The sequence below is a fragment of the Pavona decussata genome, unplaced genomic scaffold (genome assembly GCF_977016875.1).
Source record: "Pavona decussata unplaced genomic scaffold, jaPavDecu1.1 SCAFFOLD_96, whole genome shotgun sequence".
Lineage (NCBI taxonomy): Eukaryota > Metazoa > Cnidaria > Anthozoa > Scleractinia > Agariciidae > Pavona > Pavona decussata.
Genome location: NW_028145513.1, coordinates 1,037,017 through 1,061,325, shown reverse-complemented (window position 1 = coordinate 1,061,325; position 24,309 = coordinate 1,037,017). Strand labels below are relative to the sequence as shown.

The 24,309-nt window shown below is 39.7% G+C and overlaps 3 protein-coding genes across 4 annotated transcripts; 1 reads left to right on the top strand and 2 right to left on the bottom strand.

The window, feature by feature from the left end:
• Nucleotides 1-584: 584 nt before the first annotated feature.
• Nucleotides 585-7,512, bottom strand: LOC146472846 (uncharacterized). Of its 2 annotated transcripts, none has more exons than XM_085119180.1 (6): nt 7,330-7,486; nt 7,221-7,266; nt 4,903-4,989; nt 3,527-4,013; nt 2,566-2,833; nt 585-1,843 (listed from the first exon to the last, which is right to left on the bottom strand). In XM_085119180.1, exons 3-6 carry the CDS (start codon nt 4,964-4,966, stop codon nt 1,274-1,276), a joined length of 1,389 nt encoding a protein of 462 aa, XP_084975306.1. In that variant the 5' UTR covers nt 4,967-4,989; nt 7,221-7,266; nt 7,330-7,486; the 3' UTR covers nt 585-1,273. The 2 variants fall into 2 exon arrangements, with proteins under 2 accessions (XP_084975306.1, XP_084975305.1); XM_085119179.1 differs by having other exon boundaries at nt 586-1,843; nt 7,452-7,512.
• Nucleotides 7,513-9,378: 1,866 nt separating this feature from the next.
• On the bottom strand, nt 9,379-13,470 carry LOC146472845 (uncharacterized). Its single transcript, XM_085119178.1, has 4 exons — nt 13,299-13,470; nt 11,844-11,908; nt 11,275-11,567; nt 9,379-10,303 (listed from the first exon to the last, which is right to left on the bottom strand). Exons 1-4 carry the CDS (start codon nt 13,354-13,356, stop codon nt 9,814-9,816), a joined length of 906 nt encoding a protein of 301 aa, XP_084975304.1. The 5' UTR covers nt 13,357-13,470; the 3' UTR covers nt 9,379-9,813.
• Nucleotides 13,471-15,425: 1,955 nt separating this feature from the next.
• Nucleotides 15,426-24,299, top strand: LOC146472844 (uncharacterized). The gene is made up of 9 exons (XM_085119177.1): nt 15,426-15,514; nt 16,628-16,927; nt 18,160-18,372; nt 19,285-19,992; nt 20,773-20,882; nt 21,478-21,536; nt 22,252-22,385; nt 22,763-23,225; nt 23,699-24,299. The coding sequence occupies exons 1-9, from the start codon at nt 15,469-15,471 to the stop codon at nt 23,988-23,990; spliced, it is 2,325 nt and encodes a 774-aa protein (XP_084975303.1). The 5' UTR covers nt 15,426-15,468; the 3' UTR covers nt 23,991-24,299.
• Nucleotides 24,300-24,309: the final 10 nt, after the last annotated feature.

Below are 24,309 nucleotides of genomic sequence, written 5' to 3'. Positions count from 1 at the left end.
ACGGCAAAGAACTATAAGAAGATCGATTTGCTGCCGCTGATCTCATCAACACACTGAAGTTCTGCCACGTCGTATTTATCTTGTGTCTTCAGTTTGTAGATCTGCAATCTCATTATGAGTTTCCTAGAGCCGTTTGGCTACAATTTGAAATATTTCATGAATGAATCTAATGTTAGCCTACAAAAATGGCGGTACGAGATCACTCATGGTGCATTGAACACCCCTTTAACTCGTCATGTATGCCAACAGATTGTATCCTGAGTAAAACAAATACGAGATGGCGGATCACCGTATTATTTCAAGTTTGCATATAGAGTGTTTTCATTCACGTGACTACCGGCCATTATTGGTTTACTGAAACAAAAGAAAGTATTTGCATAAAAATAGAGTTTAATTCCCAGAGGTTTAGTTTGGGACACCAACATGGCCGCCATTTCTTTGTTTTGGGACACCAACATGGCCGCCGTGATGCATGACGTCATGTGAAAACACTCTATACATATGCATATGCCTGACCAAAAACAAGGGCAATTACAGGTTGTAATAATTTATAATTCAACAAAGATGCCGCTCAAAGGCCAGAAACTACGTAACTGAATCAAGTTTTATCTTGGAATGAAAGATTAAATATTTGATAAACTACTAAATATAGAAGGAAAGAGTTTATACCTAAATAATAAAAGAAAGGAAACAAACTACACAGTTTTATAGAGAGAAAATATAATGTATTTACATCTGGATTAGAAAATAATATCCCTTGACATTATCCGGATTATTCGTTTGTAGGGAAAAAATGTGTTTTTCATTCACTTTTCACTTTTTTAATTTCCAGTATGCTTCTCAGTAAACGTTGAAACATTTACTTGCTATACATTTTAACAACGTGTTTCTGAAAAAAAAATTACAATCGGTCAATTCAGGCAGATTTTCGCTTTGCTTTGGGAGCAAATGCTCCGCTCGTAAAATTTCTTTTATGCCTTGGTGACAGATTTTAATGCAATCAAATCATATAGAGATCTGAAATTGTCTCAGGCCATTTCTTTAAGGCAAATAAATTATTGGTCAATAATTTTCATCATTGTACAATTCTGGGGTCGGTCTCGGTGTAAAATTTTAACCCAACTGAAATATTTCCTCGAGCCACTAGCGACGTTTCAATTTTACACCGCACTTCAGTCTGGATGTTTCAACTCCAAGCAGTTCTTCTCATATCTTCTATGATTGTTGCGTCTACAATTCTAAGATTATGCTAGAAGTGTTAGGCAATTTTCCTCTATTTACGCTTTCCTTGATAGCGGTTGATATTCTGATAATTCCTCCAGTTTCCAAAGGATTTCCTATAAGCCTGATATCTTGCGTATGGATTATGATATTGTGTCCTTGATTTACCGTATTGCCTGTACTGACCGTAATAATTATTGTAATTATTTGATTGGGCAGCTGGGTAGTAATTCCTGTATCTGTATGTCTCTGGTGCAACACGAGGCGCCGAGTAAGTCAGTGGCCTGATTGCATTCTGCTGTACAGCACTTCGGGCGATACAGCACCTGGCGGAACACGATGGAGCACAGGTAGCGGGACAAGAGCCAGGACAGGTTGGGGGTACGGGTAGGGCTGGAGGAGGCATCGGGTAATAGACTGGCGCAGGGGGAGGGGGAAGGGGAGGAGTGCAACAGGCTTGAGAGCATGTTGGGAAACATTTGGCTGGGCATGCGCCTGGACACGTTGGTGGGGGGAGAGGACGGGGTGGAGGAGGAGGGGGAGGAGGGGGTGGGGGGCTACAGCAGCTGATGTCACATCTTGGAAAACACTTGTATGGTTTGCGGCATGGTAAGGAACACACCTGGAGGCAAAAAAGTAACGAGTTAAAGTGATACAACTAAATTAAGTAAATAGTGTGAACCCTAATCTGTCTGGTTTTCCTGGAAAGGACTATTGTTGATGGCAGTGACCTACTGATGTTTTCACAACCGCAAATAAAAGTCACCTGAAAGAGACACACTGAGGATTACCTTTTCTCAAGTTGTAGAAACGTCAGTCCATTGCCTGTTACTGTCACAATGAACATTTTTTTTTCCAGCACCAGATTCACCAGGACTGTATTCCTTCACGCTATGATGTATGATCGGTTCATACAGAAGAGACTGATAATATAAATTACAATACTACGCGCGTATTTTAGATTTGCTATCTTCCTTGAACATGTTAAACAATTCTAGGTTTATAGATGTGCCGATCGACTTAAACCCCTAATTAGCGGTAGAAATTAAATAAGCAAGTAAAAATAAAGAAATAAACGCCAACGATTAAAGAATTAATAGATCGCCAGGTTGCAATTGCAACTCAATGTAAAATCATATTGAATTTTAATCGACTGGCATAACAACAAAGTAATAAAGTAATACAAAACGTTGTATCCGAATATGTTAGACGTACAAAAAGTATTTAAAAAGTTTCTTGAAGTTTTAGTCTCTACTCTTACTGTTTAATTAGTGGATAGGAGTCTGCATGGTCAAACAAGATTTATTTTTTCAAACGTTTACAGGCACACGCCTACTCACTCACCGGCACAATCTTTGGATGCTGAATGCAGCGATACACAACCCTTGCATATTTATACACATCAGGGCAAATAATGGAGTTCCTCTTTCCAAGGAAGGCATTGGTAGCTGAAACAGTGCACTTATTTTCTCCTTGACACAAGTCATATAACTTAGAATTGATCCGCTGTTCCTGCTCCACGCAATGTCCCTTGGATGGGAGGATGTCGTGTTGACATGTGGTGTTATCATCTCTGCCGTAGAACGTACTGAAAATTGCGATGCGATCATACCTGGCAAAGTAAACCAGGTTATAAAATTTCCGCATGTCAAAAGCATGATATGATTTTGATGGAATTGCGTTAGAACAAATCAGAAAGATAAATTGATGAATAATAAAACTTTTGACGACAGGCTTTTTTTGTTTTCCTTAAATAGTCTGGGAAACCAATGGATTTATCCCCCACCGAAAATAAACCAGAACCCCTTTGACAACTGGAGTTAGGTGGATCCAATTTGGCGGAAACCAAATTGAAATTTACTGAGGTTTCACACTTGGATTTTCTGGCCTTTCCGGCCCTAAATTAGCTCTAATAGCATTCAACTTAAGAACACAAAAACTAAATGATACGCAGTATGTCCAATTATCGGCCTTCGTGACGTCATATGATGCAAAAATTACGCAATTTCGGAAAGGTCCCAATTTTGAATTTCTTGTTGTTTTTTTTTTGCATAGATGACGTAAGCAAGTAGTCAAACCCAATAAAATTACCAAAAACTCGTCGAACCAAAGGTTCAAGTCGCAAACACTAATTATAATGGCTATTTGTTTGAACAATCTCGGACGATTGTCAATGCAATCGCAAATATTAAAGCTCTCCTGTTGCGGAGTCTCTGTGAACGTGGCCGAGGTCAGGATTCTAAGGAACCTTACCATTTAAATGCATGGTAAACCAATGACATAAACACATGATTTTTTTTCTCACTTGTTTGGGCATCTAATCTTCAGTTTGTGTCCCTCACACGCCACTGCCACTGACTGTTTTCTCTTTAAAAACAAAGGCATCGGGGGAGGTCTTGGCGCACAGCACTCCTTAGAACAGTGAGGATAGCACTCGTTTGGGCAATCCGATGCACAGGGAGGCGGCGGAGGAGGTTTAGGGGGAGCAGGGGCTGGAGAAGGCGCAACAGGTAAAGCAAACGCTGGAGCAGGAGCGGCAGCGGAAGGAACTTGAATATATTGGGCTGGCGGCGGCGAGGCTGCCTGAACAGGCGGCCGGTAATAAAACTGTTGCTGTTGTTGTTGTTGCTGTAGTTGCTGCGGCCGGGGCCGGTAATAAAACTGTTGCTGTTGTTGCCGTAGTTGTTGTTGATAAAATGGCGATAGTTGGGCTGTGTTTTGCTGAGCGGTGTAGCAGCAAACAGGGTTACAACTTGGATAACACTGTGAAGAACATGTTCCGGGGCAGCTTCCTAAATGAGAGAAAAACTTTGTTTCATGCAGTTACCGGCTCTAAAGAGCTTACAAATTAATGATAACGATTTTTTTTTGTTTGATGAGAGAGATCTGGTGCCACTTCCTCATTTTGCAGCTCGTAGCTGAACTGCAGAGGAACCAGAGAAGTGAGATCGGGCGTCAGCATATAGAAGTTTCCTCTGACTTCCGCCTCAGTCTATATATCATCTGACCCCAACCACCCAAAGCAACGAGGGCACAAGTCTCACAGACCACGGCACCAGGAACTCCACACCCTACCTTTTTGAACAGTGCCAAGGGTTTTTAAAATACGTCCCCTTCCAATTAAGACGTAAGGATAAAGGAGGCAAGGCCAACAGCTTAACTGAAAAACTGAGCTAACCGGGCGACGGCATCGTTGGTGAGTTGTCCAAACTCCCCGACAGATTGCACGAAATTCAAGTTTTAGCTTGACTAAAACAAGTCAATATTTGTCAAACTGAATTTTCTCAACGTTAAAAGGACTTAATTAACAGCAAAGGTTAACCTGTTGATTTGCGGAAGCAGTCTTCGAATTGTACGGATTGAACGGCCGATTGAATAATTAAAATTAAGTATACTAACATTTTTGCCTGTCATGCTGCTAAGGCTGGTTTTCCGACATGATCGGTAACGATCGACAAAAATAGTAACTGTGTGATCGTCAGCGATCATATCATCATGTTGGGAACCAAGTGATGCAATTGTCTGCGGTGTGATTCAAAGGCTGAGTCACCGCGTTACAGCGTTTCCATGGTCATCACAATAATTAATCGCTTTTTTCCAGCGATTAAGGGAACCTAGCCAATCACATGGTAACCTTCCTTCAGGGGAGGGCTGTTGGGTGACGGCGATTATGTGACTTACCTAATAAGGAGCCATGTACTCTTGCACTGAACAAAATAGCAACTAAAAGACCCAGGAACCACATGGTGATATTCGGCTACAGTATTCCTGGAAGGAAAAAGTTACAATGATTCATATTATTTATGGCTAATTATTAATTTTATAAACGAAAACAAAAGTGGGAAAAAAATTTAACCATTAAAACTTTGATCGAAACTGTTTCAGGGAGGATCCTTCATGCAGGTGACAGAAGGGTGCATTCTTTTACGATTATTCTTTTTACGGTTCAGGAATAACAGAACGCACAGAATATCATTTCCCAAAAGAATGCAATTCCGCCTATTCCCATATTAACCTGAAGACGAAAAGAACGCCCCTGGGAAAACTGTATTCGGTTCAGTCTGCTTAGCTATCAGGGGCAGAATAAATGGAGCACTGTAATTCTCTTCATTTCGAAAGTAGAATTGGTCCCAAGAAAACATAAATACGGTCTATCCCATGCATTCCTTTGTGGGAATAGTTCTAAAAGAACGCCCACGGACACTTTACTTTGATTTTGATTTGTAATTTAAACCTAAGTGGAACTGACTCGATCACGTGTACGTATCTATTTTTGTTTTATTTGTTTGTGTTGACAACTGTTTAGTCTATTTTGGCTATTTCCTCGTGTATTTGAAAATCAACAAATTCAAGATCCCGGATCCATAATGGCCACCGATTAAAAACCATGACGTAATTCCCATATCGCGTGGCGGCATTGGCTCATGTTACCGACCTCAAAGAAAACATTTGTAGATGTACTTTCTACGCTCTAAGTTTCATTGTCATAGGTTAAGTAATAGCAATTAAGGAGTGGGGTGTAAACAGCCCCGCCCTTCCCAGCCCAAAGGAGTTAAACAAAAAAGTTAACTTACCTTAGATAGTCTACACTTAAAAGGAATGTCTCGCATATTTTTAGAGTGCGCACGAGTTTTCGTAGGAATAGTTATGGTTTAGCCTGATTCAACTGATAGTGTAAAAAAAATTTTCACGAAGCGGACAAAATTTAACAGTAGTTTTAAAAGCGGTAAAAACGTATTCAACGAACTCAAGAACCTGCATATAAAAATCATGTCAAGCGCGGGATTAAATGTCGGTAAAGCAAACCAGTTTCCTACAAATGTTTACTGAACTGCCTTAGAAGATAATTAGTCGGTAAACATTATAGCATAATTGACAAAAGATCTACTCATCAAGGACAATGTACAGGTACAAATATTTGTATCTGAAATTTTACTCAGATCTATCAAGTTTTATAGACTTCACCACCATATTTTTAAATTTAATCGATCTTGCATTAAGCCAAATTTGACACTGAACAAAATTTGACGAAAATTACAATTTGTTTGCAAAGTTTGAATCTTAACAACAGTGGGTTTTTTTTTTATCAAACACCATCATAATCAGGTTCGTTGTCCTTCATAATTCAAGCAACAAATTTTGTTACAACTTTCGTTTAGTACAGTCTACTCTCCACAATCTGTTTTTAATTCGTCCTTAGTGAATTCCGTCCTAAGCTTCACAAGTATTTAACTTTCAGAGGAAATAATCAAATTAGCTTTCAATTATTGGGCTAAGAGAGAAGAGTTTCCAAAACCTAACGAAGCATTTTATGACAGAAGTGGCAGTCGTACAAAAGTGGGAACCAGCTGGCGGCAGACAGGGAAAGGTTTATTTTATTATTTAACCATAGATAACCACCAAGTAGGCCTCTCTGTGTCAAGTGGTAGTCAATAAAAGTTCCGTTTTCAAAATTATAGTGCACTTGGTCGGTCGGCAAACCAGTGGCTGTAAATGTAGATGAAAAAGCCGGCATATCGGATTGCTACAGTCAATTCTATATACTATCATATTTCATTTGAGGGCACGGCGCGGTGTAGCAATCCTTTGTAATTGGCTCTTTTAAGCAGTCTTTTCAGACGATGTTTAGGTTTAATTGCCATAACATTACTTCTTTTCACGAAATACCAGGTACCCGCAAAAAGAATCTCCCCGTAAAGTATGGTAGAAAAATCTTAAAATCACCATAATAACAAGGAACGAACGCATATAAAGTCTTCAAAACAAGTTCCTAATTCAACATAGAAGCGACGTTATCTTGTAAACGAATGATCCAATTGTAAATATATACAATTCATTGATTTTAGAAGGAGCAAAAGTTGTCAAGCTGTCATGTTGTGACAAACAATTTACGACCTCACTTATTTATCATTTCAATAGGAAACTCGAACTCTCTTAATTCGGGTGTCATGAAAATAATTGGGAAATTTTGTAATTCAAATGAAAGAAATATCACTTACCGGGATCTTATCTAAACTGCGGACCTTTCAGGAGCGAGGGGCGTTTCTAAAACGAGAATGAAACTTGTCAACTAAACAAAACGTCAGAAATGACAAAATATGTTCTTACCCTCTTCACACTTGAATCGCTCTTTTGACAAGATTCAACCGGTAGCCAGATAATAAATTTCCTGAGTTGATTTTAAGAACTCAGCGCTAAGGAGAAGAAGTCAAAATATTTTAGTTAATTACCATTCATTAAAAACTGTCGTCCATTTTGGACACCAACATGGTGCCGGGGTCAGAATTTTCGTAATGCTCGAGGAATTCTAAAAATAGCATATGATGTAATTTTACTACCCGTCGCTATGACAACACTGAACTGGTCTGGTCGATAGAAAAGCAGTCTCAAAAGAGGTGGGTTCTTTGGAGCCCCGTGGCGCCCGGTTGTATTTAAGATAATTGGAAGTTTTCTACAGTCGTTCGCTGTCTTTCGAAGGATTTTCTCTCGCTTTTTTTATGTTCCCTATCCTCAGTAAACCGCCTTCAACCGATTGATCCAATAAAGAACTCCACAAAATCCCTCGGACGCAGAGAATGGCTAAAGAAAACTCCCAGATATCTTTAGATGGTTTATGCAAACCGGCTCTCGAACGTCCAAATTCTTTGTCGTGGATCCCGGAGCCTGAGGCCTTTCTCTACTTGCAGCCCGGACAAAATGCTGACTCTGGCTAATGGAGCCCTGAAGTATTAAAAGCCATGGAGACTTCGAGACCTGACATTTCTGTCTTGGAGCCCAGGAGCCCTGCATTTTTCAGCCTGGAGCCCTAAACCCCTCTGGGACCCTGAGCAGTCCTCTTCAGCTTCACTGAGAAAAAATATGTGATCAATTATTTAATGCTGCAACGGGAAACAAACTGAAGAAAGCTTCAGAAATTGGCAGTCGTGGTATTTTTCTCGAAAATTGCGAAAGCTGAAATATCTGGAGTAATGCATGGGTAGATAGTCAAAGACTGTCTTCTTCTCAATGGAAAATTGGTGCGTTTTGTGCCAAGGATAGCATGTCGAAATACTTTGAGGATACATTAAAAGCACAATGTTACAGATTTTAAGCATCACAGCTGGTTGCGTTCAAATCAGAGCTGCTAGCTATAGTTAAATAACTATAGTTAGTTATTTTTGGTAATGTGAACGTTTCTCAGCTGTCTCTTCTAGCTCACGCTTGGATGATTCAAAACAAAAGAAAGTAAATGGGCTGGAATCACATCAAGGCTATTTATTATGGTTAAGACAGCAATAACATACTGTTGGCTATTTTTTCCTTTCAGTTTTGGTAATGTGGCCGCTTCTCTTTTTACTCTAATAAATACATACGGCAAACTTACGGTTTGGATGATCAAAAACAACCCAAGGAAACTTTATTCAGGGCAAGGCAGGATCTATCTTATTTAGGAAACGAGGAGCCAATCAACATTCTTTCTTTGACATTTGTTTCAAATATTTGCATGTGATTTTATGCAAGAAACGCGTGTTTCATTAGCACTTCCATGAACGGCGTAGTCGCTACGATGAGACACGTGAATTGCAATCCTTCACCGGAAGTTCGTTGAAAAACGATTAGAATAATTCCGCCAACAAGTTTTTCGTGATTTTTTTAAATTAACGATTCAAATTTCGATAGTAACTATCCATTGTTTTACCAGCAAGGTAGCGCACCCGCGTTTTCTCGCACAATGGTGTAAAATCAGGTAACGACAAATTGCTTTCTCCGATCCGCCATGATTCATTTTACGAATCACCGATTTGTTGTTGTCACTGGTAACTACAATTAAGACTGACGTGATGTAACTGAAGACAAATTATATACTTTCTATAATAAGGCGTAGGTGTGACCGCGGCCATTATCAACTCTAGGGTTAATAGTGGACAAACCTTTCTGATTCACACTTGCTAAGGCGTGGTTAAGACCTGGACTAACTACAAACACCCTTCAATTTAATTTAATTTAATTTAATGTTAAGTTCCCAGAAAAACGCCAAAAACCCCCCCCTTTACTCCCTTCAGTATTAAATACAGTGATCACCTGTTTTGTGACGTCATCATTATGTTTAAAATGACTTTTCAAATGGGTGATTTTAACTTGGTATGGCTGAATGTGCTCTATCACATAGACACAATGCAACAAGTATTTATTTTATTGAAAAGATATTAAGAAGTTCTGCAAGTAACGTGACCTGTTTTGTTTACTGATCATTTACTAGAAATTGAAATCAACTCTTTTATACTCTTTTATACAGCTTCACATAAGGGATATGCATGTCTATTATGACAGAAACCTTGCATTTAGTAGTCATCATATGCCAACGTGGCGGACCACATGTCACTTGACACAAACTTCCGCACTGATAAAGTTGTGTTTCTTGAACAAGTTTAAAAGTTTCGGTAAGTTTCTACAAACTTACTGTTTTGTTTTAGGTTTTTCCCAAGTTGGATCCAAGTCATTCTTCAACATACTTGCCAGATCTTATTGCAGAGATGAAAATCAAAACAAGCATGGTTTTTGTTTCCGAATCTCAATCGAACACAACTTCAAAAGCAAGCTCATTTTCACCCTTTATCTTCTGTCGATATCATACACAATATCACGCTGCTCATCAAGTCCATCCCAGTCCCCCGAACCACTTTCCTCTTCTCTTTGCTCCTCCCCAGACTCCTCTGGTCGCGTGGGAGTATCTGACTTTCTAAATGTCTCATTCACTTCCGTTGGTGTAGCCGAGGCAGAGTTACCAGGGAACGTTTCTGTTATGACCTCAGGTGATCCTTCTGCTTGGGTGAACTCCTCAGTGATGTCACCTCCGCTGTCGTTGTGACTGCTAATTGGAGTGACAGATGCTTGTGAGGTAGCAGTTGTGACTGGTTCAGTTTTAACATGTTCTTGGACCGTGAGTTCCGGTACAGAAGCGGAAGTTGATGACGAAGAAGATGATGAGACAACTGAGGATGCACCCAGTCCTCCCGCGCCACCAGTTGTTATGACTTCGTTCACTGATTGGCTGTTTTCTGAGCCACCGTCTACATTGGGATAGAATGTTCGAGGTACGCACCTGAAATAAAATAATTTCACATTATCGCCGTCAAGTGAGGGTCTCAGTGAAGTTAACTATTTGCCATCAAATTATTTTTTAAGAAGAAGGCAACAACTGACAACCGTCAACAGATAAATGATAAATTTTGCTCTCTTGCATTCATTGCCCAAGTGCAGCTATGCCTGCAATCAAGCCGTCAAAGTCATACGATCCGAACGGAAACCATACATCGCATCAATCCAGGTGAGGCTTACAACACTGAACACACTTAAAAACTTTAGTGTTCCAGAAGAGACTACAACATTCCCAGTAGATTTGCTCTGACGAATGGTTAACGCTCAAAACGTCAGCGCTCGAATCCATTTACGTCGGCCAAATTAACGTATCAACCCTGTTGATAAAACCAAACATTCGTTTCCACTCCCAACCAACGCAGTACCACATTAGAAACTAACCCCCTTATCCGTCAGGGCCATAACCCGTTAGGGCCATAACCAAAGGCAAGACCTCGCCACATTTAGTCTTGGTAGTGGTAGGCCTTTGTTTAACGCGGAATCCATGCCTCGCATAAAAGTGCTCCAGTTCAAAGACCCAGATGAGGCTTATAACAGCACTGTTAAAAAAATGGTCTAGAGGAGACTAGTGTATTTCCAGTTCAGTTCCAAGTTCCATGGTCCGGCAAAGTATTCTTGGTGAATTAATAATGGTCTTAAAGTATTCCTGTTAAAAAAAAAGCTGTACTTTGTCTTCTAATTCCTTAATTTAATTCAAATTTTTCTACCCTCAGAAAAGTGTCTGTTCCGCCGGCTAAATCTAAGTTTTGCTCGGGTCTCGAATAGCTCTTTAGGCTGACATGCTGAGTACATGCCCTTTCATGTACTCTACTAATTTCTTATTAATAAAGTTGTTTTTGTTGTTGTTATTATTCTATTGCATGGAGGTAGCAACAGCAACCTCTGCTGATGTGAGACTCGTGAACGTGAACTTACCTGTATTTTATATCCAAGTATTTGTACACATCCGGACAGATGGCTGTGCCAGTCCTCGCCATAAAGTTGTTATTTGCAGCTACTTCACAGACGTTTTCTTCTTCACAAAGACCTTTGATCCGATCATTGATCGTAGTCTCTTGTTCTTGGCACACTGCATTCGAGGGAATGCTTGGATGCACGCAGATTGACGGATCTTTACGGCCGTACATCGTTCCCACGATTTCGATTTGATCGAAAATGCTCGGACATGACACAAAAGCTTTCTGTCCTTCACACACTATTGTATTTAGCTGGGAACATTAAAAAAATTGAAGTAAGAAAAGGTAAAAGGCGTCCTTTGACGTGGGTAAGGAAAACGGCATAGTTTAAAAAATTGTTTGCACAGAACGTGATTTCCGAAACATTCAATTAAATTCCAAAGTAGTAATTTATTTTGGTACTATCCTTTCAGTCAATGTTTCTTAATTAGAAATTTGGATTAAGTTGAGACTTGTGTGTACGAAAGCTATTTTGTTTGTTTCCAAAAAAACATCAACAGCAATACAACAACATGAACACTTTCTTACCACTTTCAAGGCACCTGGCGGCTGGGCGCTGTTAGCTGAGCCAGGATATGGAGCCGCAAGGATTTCTGTGAAGGCAGATCAACGGTAACAAATTGATGAATCATAAAGTGAAAGACTCGGCGAAACATTAAAATCCCATATTTCAAATCCAGTCTAGCCTGAGTTCCCTGAGAGGAGCACACAATAAAATTTCACGAGGGAAGGCTTACTACCTGGAGGGGGAATGACCCTGATCCTTCCACGTACCAACTCTCACCAAAATAGTACTCCTTTCGAAAACATAAGAAAAATCATAACCCTTTCTTGTACCTTAAAGATAAACTATAGCTAGGGGCCTAACAACCTACAAATGATTCGAGCCTAAAGACTTATATGTATATGTATGCGCGTTAAAATCCCTTTGTTTTATTGTTGATTTCTGTCAGGTTTTTCTCGTCAGCTGAGTTCTGCTACCCTTTGTAACAGCTGGGTCTGCTTTGCTTGTGAACTTTATTTGGGGATGTGCAAACCCTTATCCTATTCCCAAAGAGAATGGAAGTGCGTTCCATTGATGCATGCACAATGCTTAGCCACATTTGTCTTCATTACCTTCCAAAATAAAAGAGAAAATCTAAGGCCTGTTATATTTCAAAATATTTAAATTTTAATCCGTTTGAAACCAAAATGGCTTAGAACCCATGCCAGGCATACCTATCTATAGCTCATTAAGAGAATTATCTTTCGGATCGGCTGTGTAACTCAGTTTCATTTGATAACCATGCTTCTTCAGACAGGGCGAATCTCTTGTCATCAAATGCGATCAGTGCTTCTGAATGTAGAGGTAGTTTTCTGAAGAGAGCAGCACTAAAACAGCCCAAGGGTAAATCAGGTACTTTAATTTCACGGTATCTACTTCAAAAATTCTAAGACGCACTTTACTTCGAATGCTTTTCAGTCTCTAGATTCCACAACTCTTATTGTTTTTTGTTTTGCTTTTTTTCCTTCGTTTTGACAAGACATATTTAGGTTGTACCAGAGACATGATAGCTCTGCACCGTTAGTCTTGATTCCCTACTCCTGTTATTGATATATTTTTAAATATCTTTTTTGTATAATTGAAAACTCATTGAGGCTTAAATTGCGGCTAGGTGTAAAGTCTGTATTTAACCGACGTTCTAGTTCTGTGTGTGTTGAAGCAGAAAGTGGTTTGACACATGAATTCACTCCACCTGGAATAAACAAGTTAACTAAATAACAATTTATGAAGCGTAAAAAGAACAAGTTAGCCTTTCAGTTTAATCCAAACATTGATCTTAAGCTTAAGTAAAACTTCTTAAGCCGCAATTCAACCGGCTAATGTCCAATTTCATAGCTAAGTAGCTTGAAGATAGGAGCTTCATGGCAAAAAGCTCTTGTTTTCTGTTTACAAATGCCACCACTCATGACAAAAATATTTATTTATTCAAGATTTCTTACCGTGCAAACAGCATGCCCAGAGGAATCCTATAAATATTGTCGTCCAACGTCCACCCATTAAGAAAAAGATCGCTGAATTTGTTCCACAGCAGTATACGAGAGCTTCAGCGTTTAGTTAGGGGTTTCTGTTAGTACTCGGCAACGATTACATCAGTTTAGCCGCTCTTAAAACGGACGAATTTCCAACTGGTACATGCATTATTAAGCAATTCAAAATTTTAACTGCTTAGAGGAAATTAAAAACGTTCTGGAATATAACTGATTTTCCTTAAAATTATCAATTTGAAATTCAATGTCTCTTTTGAAGGCTTAGTTTAAGGGGCGTTTCTGAAATGGGCTCGTAGCCAGTCCAAAATGCTGTTATTTTGATTCTCATAGAACAGTGCAGTCAGATGAATGAACAAGAATGTTCTGTTCTGGTAGCAAATTAACCTTACTGATCAGTGACAAAACCAAACAGACGAATGGAAGACTGGAAATAACAATCAAAGCATTATTATTTGCTTCATTTGTAGTTGATCATCATTGATAGTTAGTCAATCAACTTGGTGTTAAGACGGCGTTTATCAAACAATTCATGGTTTTGAAAGCAAAAGGCATCCGACCCCGCAGTTTAGTTACATCGTTCCAAGACGACAATCAGCGCACGAAACTTCAGGAACTAGCTGTGATTTGCTAGAAGACGCAATATGAAAAAAGCTGTCAAGGCAATCGTACAGCTGGATCGTACCAAAAACAATGCAAGAAAACTGATCACGCGAATCCCTTGCTGTCTTGCTGTTAAACGAGTGAAAATATAACTGAAATTGCATTTTTTAAGAATATTTTCAGATTTTCAGTCAGCATTTAATCACGGTGATTGAGAACTCTTAGCTTTGATGTACACAGCATAATGAACCTCAGTGCTGTCATAAAGTTATAGCTAATGATGTCCTCTAGGAAACAGACTGGCGTTCAAGATGGCGAAGAGTATAAATTAGTCGCTATTCTGGAGGCGGAGAAGACCCTGGGAATGAGAGTTGGCTTTCGCTAGGCCCCAGATTCTTCTCTGGTAACTTACTTAAGGACGGTGCCTACTTTTGTTACTGCGCATACGTTCCGCGCATCTCCAGATACTGGGGTTTCCTATGGGTGGTGCCTACTAATACAGGGATATTTTTGCGCGGTTTAAAACTAAGCTTCAATTTGAAAAAAAAAAAAACGTCATACATTGCTTTGTATTTTACTGCTTTTTAGAATAATTTTTGCTTATATATCTCTAAAAGATGCGTGGTTACCCCCAATTTCGTTTTTGGATATTAATAGCCCTTGCTAAGATCTGCTTTTCCCGCATAGTCATAAACCGCACAAAAATACTTCGGTATAAGTAGGCACCGTCCTTAAGGTAGGGATAAACGTGGATTTGATTGGAATTTTAAGAGGTTTGAAGAAGAGATAAAAGAAAGAAAATGATTTTTGAAACACCAACAGACAGTTGATACCCACGCAAGAGCACCCCAGGTTTCTAGTGGACTAACTTGGTATCCGTCTATTAATTATTAACTACAAATTATAATTTTAAAACTTCACTAAATCTTCAATATTTCTTATTTCTCTTATTTTTACCAATCCTTCTAGAAAAACTATCTCCTCCCAAATATACCCAAAATTCATCTAAAAATTCACAAAACACCCCACAACATAGATTTACGGGATAAGCAGAGAGTTTTTGGATTGCTTGAAACGTGAACGAGATATTTCCATTAAACCGATTTTAAGCGGCGTGGAAATGGCTTTCAGGTTTACCCCCGCCTTAAGTAACTGCGACGGGTGTTTCATTCATCAGATGAGTCGTAGATCAGTGGTTAGAGCATCGGACCGGTACACGGAAAGTCACACGGTTCGACTCCATCAGAAATTCAGATTTTTTTTTTTGAATGGTAGTCCCATTCCTGGTTACAAACTCAATAGAGTATACTTACGCCATTAACAACCTTAGGATTATCCATAATTACCCTAATCACCAACAGTTCCTTGTTTTTCATCGCAGTCTAACTAACAATCATGGATCATCCAAGCGACAAATTTAATTTGGCAGGTATCGACACGGGCCTTGTGCTCAGGTCATTAAAAATAAATGGATTCATTTCTTCTGTTCTTTACCAATGGCGCTTTCACTATTAGATTAGAAATGAAGGGAATATTACTTGTGATTGCTTTCTTTTGTTCCGCTGAAGGTAAGTGTATAGTGACCGAAAATGCTGCCAAACGTCGTTGCTACCGGAGAGAAGTTCGGAAAAAATTATTGTGACCTGTTAAGTAATTATAAGCGTACCAATTCAAACCTGATTCTTGTGTTAATCTTAATACAATAATATTTGGAATCAGGGAGGACAAACACAAGATCACTAACAGCGATACAGTTACCGGCGATATGTCTGTGAGACAATAGAAGATGTACAACTGAATTTTTTCAAGAATAAGTATTTTGAAACGATTTTCACTTTTTAACACTTTTAAATATCGCAAACTAGAATTCAGGTCATCAACATATGTTCATAGTGGATGTCATATAATCCGTTCGAACTAAGTAACGCTAAACCTTTTAGAACGTAGCTAGAATTACTCGATGACTTTATAGAAGAACATCAATTATTTGGCTGTTTCTATTCCTTAGTGACTAACAAATATTATCGCATTTTTAACGTCTTAAATGTTTATGGAGCTACGGTAGAAGTGAACCTTTTGCCGGCTGCTATCCTGAACGTCCATTTAATTATCACCAGAGGCGTGTATTAGAGCTCGGAGTGAATGCCCAAGGGATTGAAAGATGAGAATGTATAAACAATAAGCTATTGATCTGGCGTACTAATTGAGCTAATATCTCTTGTAAGGTAATCATTGACAAGTGCTGTAGTAAGTCAGATTGTATTGTAGACATTCACAAGAGTGTACTGCATGTAACCCGGGAACGAATGTTTGGTTTTATCAACAGAGTTGATAACGTAATTTGGCCACCGTAACGAAATTCGAGAGCTGTCGTTTCTAGTCTTAGCCCTTCGTCCGAGCGAATCATGAAGGATCAGCTCTGACGAAGGGGATAGCCCTATTTAAGGTCGTTATATGGGTAATTTACATGGAGTCCCAACTGCTTCCAACTTTGATTTGTAGTTCACCACATGACAAAATCTATTGTTCTATTGAGCAGTCCTGCTACGTACAAGGTGTGAATTTCCCTTATAAAAAAAATTGTGCTGTAACTCCATGACCAAATCAAGATGCAGACTGGCTAATAAACAAGACTTGAGTAATGTCATGTTCTTGTTATTGAAACTACTGTCTGCTCCCAGTTTATTCCTACCAGAGTTCTTTCATAAGGAACTGCCTGGATGCCCATAATGCGATTCGAGCTCAACATGGAGTTCCGCCCCTCAGCTGGTCATCGGAGATCGCTGTCAACGCACAAAAATGGGCCAATCACCTCGCAGCAATAGACCAGCTTCAGCATGACTCCACGACGTCTGATGGAGAAAACCTGTTTTACATGTACGGAGGGGACCCTGGTCAGGCTTGTGATAGGGCGGTTAAGAATTGGTACCAGGAGGTCAAAAATTACGACTTCAGATCTCCACATTTGGACGACAGCACCAGTAAGTATATTAAACTAAAAATTGAATGAGGATTTTCCGAATAACACACGGTAAAACCCTTGCTTGGAGCCAAAAACATATACAGAACTATTTTTTCAAAATCTCAGCCCCGGGTTTATTCTTAAAATATTCTACAAATTTTTCGCAAATTTCAGTCTCGATATTCTTATAAAATAAATTCTTATTCATTCATTTTTTGCCATTATTCAGTTAATATCGATTTTTAACAGCCCGGCGAATACAAACATTTTTCGTTGCTTCTGGCAGCTATAAACAACCCTTACGGCCGTAAGCGTTAAAAGGTGAACTGTGCTCATTCAAAACCTGTGGTCGCAAGAGAAACTTCACTGTGTGAAATGAAAAATACAAGGTGATATAATGAGTCCGTATACATCACGTGTATGGAGATATATTCTTACGTATAAAGGCCCGTTTAAACGGTTTCAACATTTGATCAACATTCGTTCAACAAAATGTTAGACAAAGGTTGGATGGACGGAGTGTTTCAACGCCATTCAACAAAGGAAATGTTGAAACGATGTTGAATGAAAGTTTTAACACTTTAAATTTGATCCAACACGCTTTTAACATTTTTTGTACTTTCAACAATGTTGAACGACCTGTTCAAACGCCCCCGACATTTGATTCAAGATAGTGTTGAACGCATGGTGAAGAAAATGTTGAAACCGTTTAAACGGGCCTTAAGAGCATCGGTGTATAAGGACTGGGTAAAGACCAGTACACGTTTAATTCCTTATACTTTAATGTACGCGGAGTCCAGGTACAAGCGTATTAGATCTGTATATTTTCATGCCACATCCTTATATTTTCCATATACGACTGTATACGTACTGACTGTGCACGATCTGAGGAAGGGACCATATATAAAATTTCATGTGGTGCAGTTCAAAGAGGCTGGTGCAGAAATTTCTCAAAATCTTTCAAAGGGGAGTCTGGTTACACTTGTCTGCAAGATCCCTTTCCTTTAGGACATTTCAATGTGTCTAGTCGAAAAAACGACTAAATCCCTTTTTGTATTTGCAGAAGCTGTGAATTCGTAAAAAAAACCCACATAATCGGAAACACGACCCTCCGAAGACAATATTTCCAACATTCGTACAGCTATTTACGCCTCTATCAGTAAAATACCCTTTTTTACATCAAGTATCTGATTTTTTGCAAACGTTATATTTAGCACATTAAATGCTGCAAAATAATGTTCCTCTCAACAGATCACTTTAGCCAGTTAGTGTGGCGTAACTCCAAAGAGCTTGGCATTGGGACAGCTCAGAGCAAATCCGGGAACTTCTTTTTGGTGGCTCGATACAATCCTCCGGGAAACATCGAAGGTCAATTTGAGGACAATATCCCGGTCGAAAAAGTGGCTTCTGATGAGAACCGTCAAGATACTAAGGGTAACAGTAACCCATCAAACACCGCTCCAGGTAAGACCAGCAATGTGGGTTTAATCGAGTTTCTGAACAAAGTTAAAATTAAGTTAGAAACAGAGAAATATATAGCAAAACAAGATGGGAAGTTCGCAACTTTCAGGAAAAGATAGTATGCAATTCTAGGAAAATAATTGAAGATTTCTTGTATCTAGTTATTCATTTCTTGCAAATATTTGCCTACTGTGTGGCGTTTAATGTATATGGCGGTTCTTCTCTATCCTATGAAACAATAATCTGTTAGTTATTTGCAACATGTAAAGCTGTAATTTGTAGTAGTTAGTTAATAATTATTGTGATATGTATTCGAAAAAAGAGAAACTGTCAAAAAAAAAAAAGAACAACAACAACAACAACTAAACACTTTGCAAGATCCACGACCAACCAGGAGTAAAACTAAAATGAGCTGTTTCCTTGTTTCACACTTTTTCCTGCGTTTAGCGCTGATCGCGTGTACTTGCTTCAGTAAAAACTTCATAAGCTCTAAAGCGATATAATTTGGACAAAAAAACTTTTCTAAACAGTGATTTATTAAAGATTAAGAATGAAGTTTTCACGGTTTGAGCTAAACGAAACATCATTCACCGTAGACTTTGGCAAGTACAAGGCACGATCCCATGATCATTAGTCGTCATCGTTTGTCTTCTGATCATCACGTGCTCTGTCTTGGAAACGGCTCACTAGCTTACTGACGCCATAATTTGAGCCTGGACACATTTTTGAGCGCAGTTTGGCAAGATCGATTATCAGTTATCTTAACTGACCACTTTTTAGTGGTCTAACTGGACCTTGGGCCAGCTGTTTGAAGTCAGATGCGCAAGCGGTCAGCTATCCATTACCCTTTTTATTGATGAACCTGTTGGAAAACCTTAGATTACTATAATAATGGTTTCTATTTTCACTTTTAAGCTCAAGACGAATCCTCGTCTTCCCAGACCAGGAACGACCAAAACGTGATCTATTTTAAGGAGATAAACGTTGATCCAAATGCAGCTGAAATGGGCAATACGGCACAATCGAGGCCTTCTCCCCTCCAGCAGCCCCAAGTGCAGTCTGAGCCAAGCGGAAATGTGGGTCTGGAAAGTGGATTGGAGCCTGATTCAAGCTACTCGAATCCAAGTCCCGAGACACAACAGTCAGAGGAGGTACAACCATCATATGGTATAGTTAATACAATAAGGCAAGAACCACAAGGAGCTTCCAATGGAAGATTAAACAACCAAGAGGATGGAGAGATCAATAAAATGTTAGGTCCTTCGGAGCCGGAAGAACGAAAACCACAATCGGGACTCTCGTATGAAGCGTCCGATCGCACGCAGTCGAGGCCCTTTTATCCCGAATCCGATATTGGCGATATGAAAGCGAGGCCAAAGGAAACCAAAACGAGGTTGGAAGAAACGCAGAGCAGCGGCGCAAAGGAGGAGAAAGGTGCAACACTTGAGGAATTTGTACAACAACCAATGCATGATGAGCCGGTGCCTACAAAGATCAAGATGCACGAACCAGCTGCAGGTCTTACATACGTACCGCCAGTGGCTCCTAAACCTCCTCCCAAGAAGCCTGTACGCAAACCGTTAAAGTTACCTCCAGCATTAGCTCTCATCACTCCAAAGCGAGGTATTAGCAATTGTTGGTTTAGCCTGTTTCTTAATTTCTTCTTCTTCTTCATACTTAGAGAATTACTTTTTCATTATTTATTTATTTTTCTACAGCTGATATTACGTTAATTTATACAAAGAAACACTTGAAAGCGACTTCAAGGGGATATAAAAAAATGGAAATAAAGACTACATTTTTAGCGGTCTTATTAAAGCTCAAAATTGATTTGATTTCGAAAAGTTTCGTTTTCACTCAATTTATCCAAAGTAACTAAGATTAACATGCAATATGTTCAACTTCTCTATTTCTCACAGAGAAACGAGAGACCAACTGAAAAAAGCAACTGGAAATCCTCAAACAAATTTGCTTTCCAACTAATATCATTTTCAGAACCCTTTTTATGTGTAAACAGTTGTCTTGCAAGAGCTTGAAGCATTTTGTCATGTACCTATCAATGTTAAGCCAGAGGGAGCGGGGTGGAAGGCTCAACAGGGCATTTGTGGACTGTCACAAGAGTAGCTAATTTTCTTTAAAAATTGGTTAGAAAGTCCTATAAATCAGTCAAAAGTTCCCATCACGGTAGACAATTGCTGTCAAATCCTCTTTTTATGACTGGTCGTTTTGGACGGGCTATCCGCGCCCCCAGGCGTTTTTCATAAAACATCACCTGCTGCAAAAGACGTCAGAACTAATACCATTGCTTCGGCTCCAATATGAAATTGTATTCAGTTTTAGTCGCACTTATTTACTCACTGCCTTCCTAACCTGAGTTTAGTATAAAATACTAATTCTTTCTAGGTAAGGATTTCCGAGTCGCTATTCGCTTCAATAATATGACCTACTCAAGCGAAATGGAGCACCCGGGAAGTCCGGCGTTCGAAGAAGTGAAACGGAACGTTACAAGTGCGGTAGGTAAAGCAACTTAACCGAGCCAATAAATTAAATTCTTGTAATTCATGTGGACTTTAAGGGGCATCTTTGAAGTGTAATTGCATAGCAATTATCGACGAAGACCGCGGAAACCCCCGGCATTAAACTTAGAAAGCAGAACTGGGGACAGTTCCCGGGCACTGAATGGAACTACTTATTTTGTAGTTACTTTTCCCAAGAATCGTCAGAAATAGTTGCATTATTGGTATCGCCTGGTTATTTGCAGAATATCATCTTTTATAATTAACAATTATTCCACGAGCGCGCGTTGAATCATCTCATATCCAACAAGCGTGAGTGCAATAATTGTTGTATTTAAACCAATCAAGAAATATTGATTGATCTTGCTGATTTCGCTCTGCAAGAACAACCAGAAGACAATTTAATGATCGCTATTATTTTCTCGGGCATGGTATAATGGCTCATATACCATGGCCGATAAGCCAATGAAATCCCTTGAATTGCATTATACAATCCAGATTTTTTATGAAAGCTGATATTCCACTCTGTCTCGTATAATTATTGTTACGTACGTGCCTTCGTTGCTTGTACTAATTTACAATTCTTTCTCAGATTATCAATTTGTTCGATGACGACGACGATTTCCAAGAAGTTCAACTCATATCTGTTAGGTGGGATAATAAACTTAACAATGCCATGCTACAGTACACTTAACCATGTAAAGCAACAATGCATTTCAACTGTCAGTCAGTCTTGGCATATAAATGGTGAGCCTAATGTTGTGTTATTGGAGGATGTGAGGGTGAATTCCACAAACAGCTCTGTTCAGTGTTTCAGTGCGGTGTTCGTGTCCTTATACGACATAAACAGTGTCAAAGCCAAGCATTCTGTCTTTTGTTTCATAATGCGATATAATTTTTCATCCGCAATGCAGATATATGTTTCATATATTCATATTCATATTCATGTATTCATCCTTCACGGGTGTATTACAAAGTCACAATACAACCAGTTCCCAGTTGGCTTGATAGCTCAGTTGGTAGAGCCCTGCACCGGCATCGCAGAGGTCATGGGTTCGAATCCCGTTCAAGCCTGAATTTTTTTCAGCTTTCTTTTCGCAACTGCTTAAGTTGCGTACTAACTGCGGGGATCTTTCTTCTATTTATCCGCAGTTCAAATATATGTTTCATATAATCATATTCATTTGTTTCATAATGTATACCCGTTTTTGCCCTGTTTCCAAGTAAATGCAGAATATCACGTCCACGACAAACTTGAAAATCATGTTAACGGACGAATGACATTATTCACGGCCCCTTTTACTTAAACGCAAGTTATCACGGATGGATCGTAATTTAAAACTTGATCATTTCATTCACATTACAGGAATGGCAGTGTAATAGTCACATTAGGCTTGCTGTTTGCAAAGGATGCCCCAGGTCACCTTGATCGGCTCACAATGGCGTTGCATTCAGGGAAAATCAGAGGCCTACCTGTGGCACCCAAATATGACTCTGCTGGTGAGATCAATCCCACGTGTGCTCAAATCCTAGCTTTATTAACGATAGAGGCATGACCTACCTCCAATCAAAAATCAAAAAGTTGGACAGAGAACCAATCGGAAACAAGCAAAAACAAAACATGGCAAAATCAAACAAACAAACAACGGAAAACACGCAAATGGTTCAAAGGATGCCGGATCACATCAGAAGCCAATTTAAAATCAGCATTCCTCCATGACTTTTTAAGCTGTAGAGCAGCAGGGTGGAAAGTGACATTCAACCGAAAGCAACCAATATCTGTACTCAGAATATATTATGTAGATTATATGTGCTTAGGGTGTTGAAAGATGACTGCAAGTGCCTTTTCGTTTTGTTTTCTTTTTTCTTTTTTTCAGTTGCTCTTCCAGCAGGTTACCTCAAACCCAACAAGCTAGCACAACCAGAGGGCCCCGGAGTTTGCGCGCAACCCTGCTCTAAACCAAACACATGCTATTCGTCAGGGTGCACTGCGTCTTGCTGTGCTTTCCAGCCACATCATAACCCTTCAAGCCACGTGACCTCTTCCTTGCTTCCATCATGCCCTGGGATATGCGACGATGGCTGTTTTCCGGACTGCGATGAAGACTGCTGTTCTGACGCAATGCAGGCTCCTGGTACTGCAGGCGCAGTGGCTCCGGCACCCGCTCCTCCCAGCATAACCTGTCCCGGGGGGTGTCACTTCTCGTGTTATCCTCATTGTTCCCCACAATGCTGTGCGCTGCAATATGTTCCTAATCCTTGTCACGCCTCGTGCCCAGCATACTGCGCACCGAGCTGCGATAACGCCTGTTGCGCTGCTAGAAAATCATTAGTAAATAGGTAAGCTTACTATGTGGATATAATTTAGAGCGAGGCTAAATTTATGCCTGCAGAACAGGCGAGCGGAGGCAAGCACGATTTGCGCTCCACGCTCGCCTCGCGCTTGCCCTCGCTCGCCTGAAAAACGCAAAAAACTAAAGCCTGTTCTGCAGGCTACATTTCAGAAGGTCGAATGTTATTCAAATCCCACAAAAACTTGCGAAAATCGCAGTTGAAATCGGCCCAATAACCACAGAAGTAACACGCAGAAAGATTATGGGACACTTCTCGCATTCGGCTCATTTGGATCTTTGTGTTATCAGGGTCAGACAGTGCACCAAATGCCCATTGCTTATTTACATTATCAACACGCTGCAAAACGTTTTCTTTAGAAACTTAACCAGTCCATTCGATCAAGTCTCCACTCTTCAACCTTGCGTCTCTAGCCACCCTTAACAACATAGCTAAACCGAGATTTACTTATTGCCTTTCAGCCTTTCTAAGCAGTATAGCCGATACAGGAGTGCCCAGAGAGCCCTAGCAAGACAACTGTACTTGAGAAAACGTCTAAGGCTACAACCGTATAGACGTTTACACTCAATCAAACTGGCTCATCCGGCACGCCCCAGACAAAGGTCCTTGTACCACCCCAGGCGGCCTCGAGTAAGACCAGAAAACCTGGCACTAGACGAATACGACCACAGCATTAATGAATGGGCAAAGAAAGGCCACGTCACCAAACATACCCGTCAATTAAAGCACGGGTCAGGGATCTGGGTCGGTTGAAATATGCTACGACTTTGGGCTATAATGAGTACGCAAAACCGGTGATCGGCAAGATGCGCCAATCAAATCAGTTTGCCTGCTAAAAGGAGATTCAAATGAAATTGCTAGTAAATCTAAATGGAAAAACATAGATTGCAGATGCTATTTTCATCAAAAAATTTCAGCAAAGTGAATTGCAATACACAATTCATATAAAATTTTATATTAAATATCGATTGTCACAAATAAACAAGTGTTATGTTAGTTCACTCATTTCCTTGAAAAATAATTCCTCAGAAAATATCGCAATAAATGATCGAGTTTTCAGTATCTCTGCTTC